The sequence below is a fragment of the Phyllopteryx taeniolatus genome, chromosome 1, assembly GCF_024500385.1.
Source record: "Phyllopteryx taeniolatus isolate TA_2022b chromosome 1, UOR_Ptae_1.2, whole genome shotgun sequence".
Classification (NCBI taxonomy): Eukaryota; Metazoa; Chordata; class Actinopteri; order Syngnathiformes; family Syngnathidae; genus Phyllopteryx; species Phyllopteryx taeniolatus.
This window is the reverse complement of record NC_084502.1, coordinates 4,658,745-4,672,222: the sequence shown is the minus strand read 5'-3', so window position 1 is coordinate 4,672,222 and position 13,478 is coordinate 4,658,745. Positions and strand designations below refer to the sequence as shown.

Sequence of the window (13,478 nt, the reverse complement as noted above, 5' to 3'; positions counted from 1 at the left end):
AGGCTATTTCAACAGAACAATGGGCCACATTCATTTAAGAAGAAAATGGCCCGCACTAATTAATATTTTACTCCAGAAACACTCTTAAGCGACATGAGAGCAAAATGGAAAAGAAAAAAACAAAAAACACTCCAGAATTGTTCCCCTGATTGGTGAGCAAGGCCCTAAAAGAACAGATTGAAATTCGGCTCATAGGAAAATCTCTTAATTTGATCTGTTAATAACTGTCTAAAATTGTCACTCAACATCAATCAATGAACATTATTATCCTTTTTTGATGCCTACTTTTTTTTGGGACGAAGCTCTTGAAGTGGAGGGTAGTAAGGTACATACCACAATAAATGTATCTAATTTAATAACACAAAATGCCGCTTTACCCTCTATATATCTTACCAGTAACTTTAGGCAATTCACTACTTTTAAATTCAGACCCGAGCATTTGCTTAAAAAAAAAAAAACAGCATTTTGTTGTAATCATATTGTATATGCTGGTTTAAATGCTAAATGAAAAATAGTGTCATCATCCTCTTGAGTTTTGTCATCTTGGGGGATGTTAACCTATTTTCGAAATAAAAGGCATACACTTAGTTCCATTTTGCATGAAAAGTTTTACAGACTGCATGGGGGGGGAAAAAAACGGTACAACAAATAAGATTATTAGCTAGAATGTGGCCACAATAGTGCCCCAGTAAAACAAAAGAACAATTAACATGTTTTTTTTTTTTTTTACTACAGAAGTAGGAAGACCTATTCCTAATGATACTCAGTAGCTGTGACTGTCTTGAAGTCACGTGGGGCACATGAAGCACCTGAGAGGTTTTGCGACATGTTTCCAAGAATGTACAGTTTCATGACACGAGCCTCTCGCTCTCTCTTTTCTTTCGTGACCGTCTCTAATGGGAGTTTCAGTCGGAGGACTCTGCGCCTGGGGGTGGGAGTGTATCATCACGCTGCAGAGGAATGTGGCTGTGTTCTGTGGTCAAAGATGAGGAGAATCATCGCACTGAACGCACAGCATCTTACATTTACTGTACTTCACCGACTCAGCTCTATGCCGTTTTTTATTTTATTTTACCAGGATAGTCGCCGATATTGTTGTTGACCAAAGTTTCTGAAATCCAGGCCTGGAGTTTTATTTCTGCCAAAAGTCTGAGTCAGCTGATTTGGGATGCTGGTGATTCTCAGCATCATTAGCTGAATGTGCTGAGTAGCAGGTGCACGGAAGGGGGAGGGAGGGATGCACTCTGATCATTTGTTGCTGTATTCACATGACTTGAGTCATGAGTTTAAATGAGTCAAACAAAGGCGGGGAGCAAAAACGGGAGCTGTCGCAGGTGTGGAAAATAAGGACATCAGACTATAACAGAAAATGTGCTGTGGACAATACCACTGTACACAGCAGACGGACATCATGATATCTTGTGTAATCTGTAAATATTTCATTTCTCATTCTTTATTTTTTTTCCATAACAGATCATTTCATTTCCATGACAGATTCCACGAAAAAAAACGAGAAATATTTCCTGAATCTAAGTCAGCTCCATGCTGTCATTGCACATGCATGCTGTTTTTTCTTCTTCTCATTTTTATTACATTGGTGCCTTGAGATACAAGTACCAGTTTAATTTATTCCGTGATATCGTGCTTTATGAAAACATACATAGTAACGTCATCAAATTAAAAAGAATTTTAAAAAACTTTTTTTGTCACACTGCATCAATTGAATGGCCATTGTGCTGCTCTTTCTGGTGTACCTGGAGTATCTAATCAGTACAGCACTCATATTAGTCATTCATTGCAGAGGATAAAAAATATATGACTGTGAGTACTGTTAGGTCTTTCTACATATCTTGCTGCACTGTTTGTGTTCAATTCATTGCTTAAAGGGTTATAGCACTGCAATATAAATGCTAATTACCATTAGAAAAGCAAGCAAACTAAAAGGCTAAGCTGTGTGTTTATTTTAATACACAAAGTGCAACTGCGTTAGTTTTATGTTTAGTTCGATAGTAAACTTCAACTGTGAGTGACAATAAACAGCTTCAAGCCTCTTTTTTGAAGAATTATTCACTACTTGCTAAAGTGCTCGCAAGTTGAAGCAAAAAACAAACAAACAAACAAAACAAACAACAACAACAAAAACGGTCGAACAACTGCTCACAAAACCCGCAAGTTGCACCACTGTATTTTAAGACCTACAGTTCCAAAAAAGAATATGCTTGCTTGTGCTGAAAACATTGGCAAGAGGTGAAAAATGAATAAGGTAGCGCAGCTCCTTAACTACACTGCTGCTGCTGCTGCAGTGGCTGCTTACATGCAAAGGCACTTCTCACTATCTGCGACCAGGGAGCAAGCAGACATCCAGCCACAGAGGCCATTAAACTAGAACTCTGTGGTGTGAACTGACAGGCAAAGGAGGAGTTAACTGCATAAGAGGAAAGGAAAACACATTAGTGCCTCGCTACTCTCTGTGAGAAACATAATGAACTCCTAATCGCTGCTGAGGGTGTAATTCGTCTATGAAATCAGCGCCAAATTGAGATGAGGAAAATCAGTTTCTGATCCATCTCAAGCAGTTGCTCAGTAGGACAGCTATCAAGTGGCATGATTCTCCAAAGGTTCGCCATAAGTAACGCTTTCCTGTCAGCATTGATATTCTGCCAAGGGAAAACTTCCCCTCCACTCTGTTTTGTGCACAAATGTCGGCGAGCAACACGCACATATCATGAGCCCCCCTGATGAATGCATCTGTATTCCAGCGGCTGCCGACCAGATAAGCAGTCACTCGTACAGAAGGTCAAAATGTCATATTCTCAATCAACTCCGGGAGCGCCCAATGTCAAATGGTTTCGTTGGCTAGAGTGCAGCTGTCAAGAGATGGAATGTGTCGAATCAAACCTCTGTTTACCCCCCCACCCCCCCCCCCCCCAACTTCCTCCCTGCCTTCCTTCTCTACTTGTTCCTCATCCTCCTCTTCCTACACCTGCTTGTCTGCCTTCCCAGAATGCTGCATAATAGTATAAACGCAGCCCTCGGCGTGAGAGCTGAGATAATGGCATCTGGAGCTGCCGACACCCCATTCGCATCACTCCTCGGGCATTTTGGGATTCTGGTCCCTAACAGCAAACCTTCCTCCGCCTCCGCGTGCTTATTTTTGTCTGCGTTTGGGCAAGTGTGTGTTCCCATGCAAAACGGCGCGATGAGAACTCAAACGCAAATGAGCCCATAAGTTATACAGTCGTGAAATGAGTGTGCGAGGTGCTCTGCGTGTGCTGTTTATCATACGGTGTCTCAGAAATATGCATGCGTGTGTGTGTGTGCGTGTGTGTTCAAACAAGATAAAAAGAGGGCTGAAGGGCTGACTGGGAATATATGAGTTGAAGGAGACAGTGAGACAAAGCAAAGGGCAGTGACACAGACAGAGGAGAGTCAATGACTCACCTTCTCAGCAGACTGGGCCGTGCCAAAGAAAATGGGTATGAAAGCCAGCCAGACTATGCAGGTGGTGTACATGGTGAAGCCGATGGGCTTGGCTTCGTTGAAGTCTTCGGGAACATCTCTCGTCTTGATGGCGTAGATGGTGCAGGTCACCATCAGCAGGATGCTGTAGCCCAGCGAGCAGATGATCTGGAGGTCTGTTATGTCGCACTTGAGCACGCCACGGGCCAACATGGGGTTAATTGTTTTCTGCTCATCATAGTCAATAATGGTGTTGGGAGGGTCCACGGCGAACCACACCAGCACGCCCAGCAGCTGCACGCAGATCAGACTGGAAGTTATGGCGATCTGCGAGGTGGGGCTGATGAAGCGCGGGGCAGTGACCGTCTGCTTGCCTTGCTCAAAGATCCGGTAGATGCGGTTGGTCTTGGTGAGCAGCGCTGCGTAGCTGATGCACATGCCCAGACCCAGGAAGATCCTCCTGAAGGCGCACACGCCTACGTCGGGCTTGGCGATCATGAGGAAGGTGATGATGTAGCACAGGAAGATGCCGGTCAAGAGCACGTAGCTCAGCTCTCGGCCAGAGGCGCGCACGATGGGCGTGTCGTTGTAGCGAACGAACGTGGCCATGACGAAAATGGTGGCGATGATGCCCAGCATGGCCAGGAAGACGGGGATGACGGCCCAGGGGGAATGCCACTCCAGTTTGGTGATAGGAATGGCCTGACAGGCAGTCCTGTTGGGGTTGGGCCTCATGTTGTACACGCACAGTTTGCAGGAGGTTTCGTCATACTGGTACTGGTATCCGTCACAGAGCTCACAGTGCCAGCAGCACGGCATCCCTTTGACCCTCTTCTTTCTCTCGCCGGTCTTACATGGCAGACTGCACACCGAGATGGGCACCTCCTGCTCCCCGTTGTGCCACTGAAGCTCCTCCAGCTGCAAGAGTGAAGTGAAACAGGATAAGACGGTTAGACATGAACAGCAAATGCATCGAGACCCGGCCGAGACACCCACAGAAAGTAAAAAATGTAAGAAATAGAACCCACACAAGCATAGGAAGAGTAGTCAACTCTGCACAGAAAGGCCAGAGTTAAGATTCGAACCCACAACCACCACCGTGATTCATCATGACTTACATAACTCATCATTAGTACAGGGCAAAAGTAGCATCTGTTTCTATTGCACCACAGTCAAGAGACTTCTCTTGTACTCAATGTTAATCGTGATAACCGTGGCAACAGAGTACTTTTGTTCATTAGATAAAAAATAATGAGAAATGCCATAAACCTGTTCTAATAAAGGAGCAAGTGAGGTGTGAAATATGAAGGGTTGCAAATGTCTTCTTTCGTCTTTGCAGAGCTGGCGCAGCGCTTTTTTAAAAATTCGAACCAGAGAGGCCATTATCTAAACTCTAAAAGTCGAAAACACAATGAAAAAGGGTTATTTTATCTGGTCAGGGAGATTTAAAAAATTTATGATCGTAAACTTACTTTGACGGCGCTTTGAGATGAGTTGCTCATTTATAGTGAGAGTATACTTGCTCCAAAGTTTCACTGGTTGCAAAAGTATTACGAGATTAAAAGTAAAGCCAGAGCTGTGGCATGTGAGAATAAACCTGACTAAAAATGAACTGGAATTTAACAGTGATACCCATATATATATATATCATATGATGAACAAATAAGAAAAAAGGCGACATACAGTAATGCACAGTCGTGTCTTGACTGACAAGTGCTCCGACTTCCAAGTTTTTCAATATGCGAGCCGTCGGTTGGCTGATTTTTTGCTGTGAACTCACTTCATAACAAGCAGCGGTTTGGAAGACAGTGAACAATTCTTTCAATAAAAAAAAAGAAGAGGCTTCATGCTGTTTATTAGAATTACATGTGTATTTAAAACAACTTCATAACTTTGCCTTATACGAAAGCCGGCTAGCTTGATGCTAACAGACAAAGCAAAACACCATAGATGAGCTAACGAAAGCATTGATAGTGTCACGTACGTGGTTAGGGCGAAGGCGAGTAACGCAAGGCAAGAACATGGTGGACCCAATTGCAGGGAAGCAGGGAGGCAAGGCAGGAGTGCGGGAGTCTCAAAATAATAATATTTAATCTTCAAAAAGGGAAAACTGAACGAAGTCCCACAACAGATGACAATCAAATCAAAGTAACAAAGAAACACTCGAATATCAAAAACTGGAAACAAACTATGACCTGTGAGTAAGACGTGGAATAGAAAGGGAAAATGACACCTGACAATGACATACCACAATGATAAAGACAACTGGCGACTATGACATGGCAAAGACATGTGACAACGACAATGAACCGACCAGAACAGGACCCAGCGGGAAGAACATGGCGTCACCCTGGACACCACCAAACTGCCTCCCACCGTCCTCAGCCTGCCATCCATACCTACCCTCCTCCAGTAAGCCCTATCGTTCAGTTTTGCTTTAGCCAATATCCTTGTTTTCCCTTTTTGAAGATTAAATATTATTATTTTGAGACTCCCGCACTCCTGCCTTGCCTCCCTGCTTCCCTGCAATTGGGTCCACCATGTTCTTGCCTTGCGTTACTCGCCTTCGCCCTAACCACGTACGTGACAGATAGTCATGATGTTTAAGCAACGGATATTTGAATATGTCGACAGACAATATGACAATACTCACAGATATGAATTCTTTATTCTCTGTGGGGGGAAAAAACGACTAATATTGTTATTGACGTTCACTAAGTCAGTTGTGAAATTCTTCTTTGTGTGTCTCTCAAGGTCTGTATTATATTGCCCCCTGGTGGCCAAGGAACACACAACAAAAGGAGCGCACTGTGGGGCTGAAATAAATTAATGGCATTTTCATTCATTCATTCCTACGAACCCTAGTAATGGTATCATACAGTAGATACTCATGGAGTACTTTATGTATCTGAGATATGGTAAAAATGTCTCGGACAGTTTGTTTAGTTCATTCAAGTATAGGATCGTAGGATCATAAAAAGAGAACAGATGCCTTAAACTCTCATGAAACATGATTACAACTAAGCTCAGCTCCCCAAAAATGTGCCAACAGACAATAAATTGTTGCTAAAGTGCAGTACTTTTGCCAACCCCTTAACACCATCAACAACATGTGCAGTGTGTGTTGTGTGCGCCTGCATGACAAATGTGTCGCTTCTTTGGTGTCCGGCTAGATTATCATCTGCCATTTATCTGAGGGCAACGACGTGCCATTTGTCATTTGGACAATGAAGGGCGCTCGCTGGAAAACCTCTTGATTACACACTTTGTGAAAACATTAATGAGCCCAACAGCTCTGTTGCCATGGAGACCAGAAGCAATAATGTTGACACCTTGGACTCTCATGGCTGTTGTACTTCTCATTAGTGTTTTCGCTACAGTGTGTAATTTGACAGTTATTCTGAGCTGTCATCCGATTGGAAAAGCATCACATCGGTGGCAAAGTGTATGTTTTTTATCGCACTGAAATATAATTGCACTGCAACAACATTTAGTTTGTAATTGCTGTAAAACAGCCACAAATATCCGTCACCAGAAGTTATTCTACCTGTGCTCTCAAATGCATTGAGTTAAATTTAATTCTTGTGACCCAGACAACAATTATGCAAACGTTATCTCATCTGTATGTAAATGTCATGTTGTTTGTAATCTCAGTTATGCGGCGATACGACATTTCGGCTCAGTTTGCTTTGAGGGAAAAAAAATTAAATAATAAATCTGGTTCTTTATGGTCCACATGAATCACTCAAGTCAATTCTTGCGTTGTGTCCGTGAGCACCGACGAACATTTTGCACGGCAGCTGTCTCTGCCCCACTGCACTCATATCTGACCATAGAGGTCTTTTGAGGTGAAGGAAAGATATTTTAAGTTCCCATAAAATTACATTTCCTCCAACAGTTATCTTTGGGATACATGGAAAATAAGCACATTACATAAAATCTAATCTTATCTTACACAGCAGTGACATCTTACAAGTTTTATCTGGTTGATTTATGTGGGGAGAATATTAAATTCCATCTGATACGTGATCATAGATTTTAAGTGCCATCGTGTTCAGTAAAATCTGTAGCAAAACAACTGAGGAGTGGCAAGTGCATATTTAGAAGTCTGTTCTCAACATGGGAGACATGTTTTGCTGCCCTTTGTTACCAAACACTGAACTGATAAAGACTGACACTTAGATTAAAGGCATCTTCCTCCCACTCTTTTTCTTCGTAGCATCCTCCAACCTGTACAGCAGAAGGAGACTCATTGCTGCTTTGCAAAAAAAAAAAAAAAAACTATCACAACAGTAATAATAAGTCTTGCTTTTGTCATCCTACTTGTAAGCAACCAGATTGGCTTCAATTTTATCGTCATTGTGCAGCGTACAGGTAGACAGTAGGGATTGAACGACTTCCGATTTTTAGTACTCGATGATTGTCGAAGCGATGTCGATTGATCGACGATGCCATTGATATTTTTCACAGTTGTCAACCTGCTGTATGCGCTTTCGCCTCCAAACACAAGCTCGCTCGCTCACTCATGTTTGCCACCGTCCTCGGTTGCGTTGGCCCCCGAGGCCCCGACTTGTTCATCCAATCACATTCAGACACTCGCTCATCCAATCACATTTGGATACTTTCATGGCCTCACAGACAGTCGGAACTTGTAAAACTATAACACCAATTCACGAAAAACAACTAATAGTAGTACACTGTAACCTCAATTTAATGGACCCGGAAACAACAGCCGTCGGATTTAACAGACAGAAAATAGTGTCCGGTTGAAACTCAAAATGGTCCCTTTGCAGCTTAAAGAGTCCATTAGTTCCAAAATTGGCCAGTGTTGTTTACAGGCTCAATCAACAGGAAGCGACTGGTACCCGTATTTCCAACAAGATCTGGCTAACTGACGTGCCTACTTGACGGCCATTTTGGCAGGTGCGACATTCCAATCAAAAGCAATGCATGGACGTTAGTTTAGCGTCGCCATAGGCACGTGGCTCAAAAGGGGCGTGTCATAGCTAACAAGTCATACCTATGGCGTTTGTTTACTCGAGTTCTCATGTGTCATATCTCGAACATTTTATACTGATGTTGGTACAGTATAGGCTACAGTAGTTGGGTTTTTTTTCACAAAAGCCCTTCTCTCTCCAACAGTGATGGGAAAAGGAAACACGCTAATCTCACGGCTCATGAAAGCGACTGAATCGTCACCGTGGCACAACCACTTTCTTCCACCAGCACGCCGTTATCAGCCCTCCCAAGCAACAGCGATCACGGCACTTAATTCGCGGCAGTGCTAGACAATCACAACGATGTCTCAATGTAAGTTTAGGTCAACTTTAAAACTCTTCAAACATTTTTTACATTTATTTACAATAATTTTGTATTGTGCTGAATGTTTTAGGCAACAACAAAAGTGCTTCAAATTAACAGACGACCCCTTCCCCTCTATTAGTCCAATAAATCGAGGTTCTACTGTATATAATTCACAAAAAATTACAGGAGGAGGGAATATTTTGCAAATATGTATTGCAGCAAACCGGCAGTTGTGTTCCGTAGATTGTTGTTGTAGTTTTATAAGATCTGACTGTCTGTGAGACAGTGGAGGTGTCTGAGTGTTATTTGTGATTGAATGGGTGAGTCGGTGGGTGGGGTGACTGCAAGGAGGAAGACGATCTAACCAAGTTGCTGCTTGTCTGTAGTTGGAGACATTAACCGTACATTTTCACAATAAAGAGATTATTGATTAACCAACGCTTGTCTTCGTTTTGTCATCTAAGAAGACACTACAGTATAATGTCGAATGTCTTTTCACTATTACAGGAAGGCGTTTGGTGAAATCGCTGATGGCGGACCTGAGGATTTAGGCTGTTCATCAGCTTGCATTAGCGGATGCCCTTTCAGATGGGCAATAATTGAGCTACTGGTTTCCTTTTAGTAAAATATTTCCACCCGCTTGAGGCGCCGCGGCTAGCTCGCTGTGCCGACACACCACCGGTTGCTTTCTTGGAGGTGTCCGCCTTGTAAATGACTCCAAGTTACAATCATCATTGCGTAGTGATAAAGTTGACGAATTGACTCGTCGACTCAACCCCAAGTAGACAGATGTTTGGGTACCACCAGAACATTTCTAGAACGTTTTCTATTGCAAAGTTTTCAGATCTCAAAGAATATAACACAGAGCTAACAATTTGCAACCCAATTTGGACTTAAAACTGCTGACAAAGAGGTTTTATCAATGTTGGCCCGTGCATTTGCTACCTGGGCTTTATTTGGGGGCATATCAACTTAATTCACCTCTTAATACCACCAGTATCACGTTGTAATAGGAACCACAAATAGTATGCAAAAACTGGTTTGTTTCAGTGTGCATTGTTCGATAGGTAGACGCTGGCGACCGATGAAAACCAGCAGACATTCCAGTCGTTTGTTTTCCCTTGCCATTAACGTCTTAAATCAGTTGACTCATAATTTCCTAGTGACACTTTTGCACATCTCCGTAGTGCCATTACTGCTGTATTCATTGATGTAGCTCTGTCACTCTGCATCATTTGCATAACTGTTGTTGATCAGTATTACCGTTCTGAACATTTTTATATTGTTTCATGATTCTCTGCATCATTTGCTCATTTGTTGATGTATCAGTATTGCTGCACAACTGGACACTTTATATTGCTTAATGGCTCTCTGTACTTTTGTGTTGATGTCCTAAATGTATATTTTGGTGTCGTGGCTTGGGAGCTGTCCTACTTGAGTGGATCCAACGACCGGAGACAAATTCCTTGTATGTTTGACAATACTTCTTATTCTGGAAAAGGACACATCTGTGCCATGTACATCATCTGGAACTGTCCAGAATCAGTGTTTATTTAAGAACATTAAAAAAAACATAAATAAAAACACATTAGTAAAAATGCTGATGTTATTGTGTGCCAGCTAGCTGGCCCTGTGAGGTAAATTTGAAAAATCGGATTGGTTAAAGAACAGTCCCATTGCTAACATAATTTAGTCAGCAGGTCCATGAGCATTTTAGATTGACATGGTAAAAAAAAAATCATTTTTAGACTACACAATAAGTTGCTTGGCAAAAGCAGTCAAGATTGTACACAGTTAAACTGCTTATCTCACCAATTCTTGTTATTTACAAATGGTTAAATTGGAAAATATGCTACCAAACACGTTTGTTTATATGTTGACAGGATTACACAAAAACTAGTTCATCAACTTCCACAAAAATAATACAAGTAGGTGCAGATTTGGATCCAGGTACTTACAGTAAGTAGAGTTTTATATTCATACGCTCATTTACCATTGTGACTTGACCCACTGCGGGTGGTCGACAAGTTTTCTTCATATTCTTCTCATTTGTTTGGCGGTGGGAAACCAGTTTAAAATACTGTATACCTTACCACCACATACAGGGCTAGAGATCAGCTGTTTTTTAAATTCATTTTATTGTTTTTAACTTTTAGCTACAGTACAACCCTTTTCTGTATATGTGACTATCATCTCTTGCACATTTGGCTCTGCTTCTCTTACATTCAAGTATTGCACAAGCTGCTACATGAGGAAGGATTTAAGTTAACGACATCAGCCACAAGCTCTGGCCAGGACAGTGACATTGATGACTCTTGGCCTAGCACTGGTGGACACAAAAAAAAAAAAGGTAGTTGTATGTATTTTGGGATTTAAACAGCATTTACAGTCCAAGGCATTTGGCACGTGACAGTCAGACATTGTAATTGAATTATAAACAAACAAACAAAAACACTTTCTGGCAATATTGTTGGGCCTTGGCAGAGGTCTACACTGCCATGATTTCCATATGTATGTACCGTTCATGTACTGTATTTACCTAATTCCATATTAAACCACATTACTAGCTAATTTCCAGGATGACAGTTGAAGTCCAAGTTGTGTCTCTTAGGAGATGAAAACACAAGTGTATGTGTGTGTGTGTCTGTGTATGTGTGTGCGCGCGTGCGTGAGACATCTGTCTTCTCTGCTGCCAGCGAGAGGAACTTCCCTTTTGTCTTTTAATAGAAAAACAGGGCACTTCTGCACATCAATTAGAGTGAAAGTAAAAGACATTTGCATCTGAGCTCTTGTTTTATTTAAGATGCAAACAATGTCCTTCCATTTCACAAAAAGATACTTTAGTTTGCCAAAAGACAAAATTTCCTCACCAAGGCATATCTCCAACATGCAGCAGGAAAGGAAAAATAATCTTTATAAAGCGGTGCTTTCACTGGTGAGTTTGAAGTAATTCCTTGACCACGCTTGTAACACTCGTATCTCAAATCATCTTTTCTCATTGAAATGAATGGAAATGCCATTAATCCGTTTCAGCTCTTGCGCTCATTTCGGGTGTGTGCGCCTTGGCCACCAGGGGGGCAGTATAATACAGACCGATACATACGAAGAATTTCATAACTGGCAAAGTATATATACCTGTTGGCAACTGTTATTTTGTTTGTGTGTTCAAATAGCCATCACTTGTAGGATTATAACAACCGAACTACCAATGCCATTTCTTAGCCCTTCTATGGTGTTTTGAATTGTGTGTTAGCATTAAGCTAGCTGCCGTTCTTAGGGCAAAGTTGTGTCAGTGTTTAAAATACACAATGTGTAATTTGCTTAAGTTTTTCTTTGTTTTGTTTAGTTTGACAGTAAACTACAACTGGGAGTGGCATTAAACAGCTTGAAGCCTCTTTCTCGTAAGTTGGGTCAATCATACGGTTAGTTAGGGGTGTCAAAGGTACGGCTCACGGGCCAGAACTGGCCCGTCAGGGGGTACAATCAGGCCCGTGGGGATGGAGAACACATTCACTACTATTTTTCAACAAAAGCAACAGTTATTTTCTAATTTTGTCCACTGGAGGGCGGACTGACAACACTTAAATGACATTTGATCCACTCATAAAGGCCAAACGATGCCAAGTTTCAGGAACACCTTCACACCACAGTTCTGTGGCGATAAATACCTCCTGTAGAAATATTTTAAGACACTGAATATTAAAATTTCAGTCGAAAGTTTCAGTTCAAAAGAGGTTGCTTTGGTGGAACCTTTTTGCTTTTTTCCATGCACTGCCACAGCTTGTATTTTTATGTATACAATCACAACGGACGGATAACTTAATGGTGCACGCTCACTGATTCATAATACTGTTGAAATAATTGTTTGTTAAAAATTTCTGATTGGTCATATGATTTGCAACAAAATTTGCAACAAGATGTGAATATTTTTCGAATGTACTTGGAGTTATTGGCACCAAAACAATGGGGAAAATTTTGAAGGATAAAGGTATTTGTATTGTTTTCACATTTGTATGTGTGCAAGTGTTATTGGGAAATAGTCGTACCCTGAGCTGGAGGCTCTCCACCCACTGTCCGATCGCCTTATACTCTGGGATGGAGGAGTTGGTCATCTGGAACTGGAACAAGTCATAGCGTCCTGGAGCATCACCGTTCCTATTAAAGACAACCGGGGTGGCGGCACTGCCTGTACAGAGAGAGAAAAGGTGGCCATTGGTGTGACGGAATGTCGCATTGGTTTGGAAAAAAAAAACAAAAAACATGAACTTGTAACCCTTTTTCTCTCGCTGTGTGGTAGCTTACATGGACAAAAATGCTTGAATTTCATCTAGTTGTAACCTCTAAACACCATCATGACCTACATCCAGCACTCCACCATAATCGGAAGCAAAGAACGCCATCTCCCCACTGACCGCTACTGCGGCAGCTCACCTGCTTCCTATTCAGCACGTGGGACTGCACGAAGGCCACAGGAGAAATAGATTTCCTCCTCCGATAGGTGGTTTCATTACATTTGTTGGTTCTCAGTCGCTGTCTAATAGTGAACATTGACCGTGGTTAAAAAGATGTGTGCGCACCTCAGGTTAAAGGTGATGCATGGCATTCACACAGCAGACAACAACAGGATATGGAGGCAGAATAAACGGGTCAGCCAAAGCGTCATATGGCCTCCATCTGCTCTCAGTGCGTAACAGCCTGTTTCAAGCAGAATCCTG

General features: G+C 42.0%; 1 protein-coding gene across 2 annotated transcripts in view; it reads right to left on the bottom strand.

Annotated features, from left to right (window-relative positions):
- grm7 (glutamate metabotropic receptor 7) overlaps positions 1-13,478 on the bottom strand; it is a 119,430-nt gene that overhangs the window by 17,046 nt on the left and 88,906 nt on the right. For both annotated transcript variants that reach the window (XM_061761222.1, XM_061761300.1), the window contains exons 7-8: positions 12,810-12,949; positions 3,442-4,377 (exon numbers count right to left, since the gene is read on the bottom strand). In XM_061761222.1, coding sequence (XP_061617206.1) covers positions 3,442-4,377; positions 12,810-12,949 — 1,076 coding nt within the window. The remainder of the gene's footprint in view (positions 1-3,441; positions 4,378-12,809; positions 12,950-13,478) is intronic.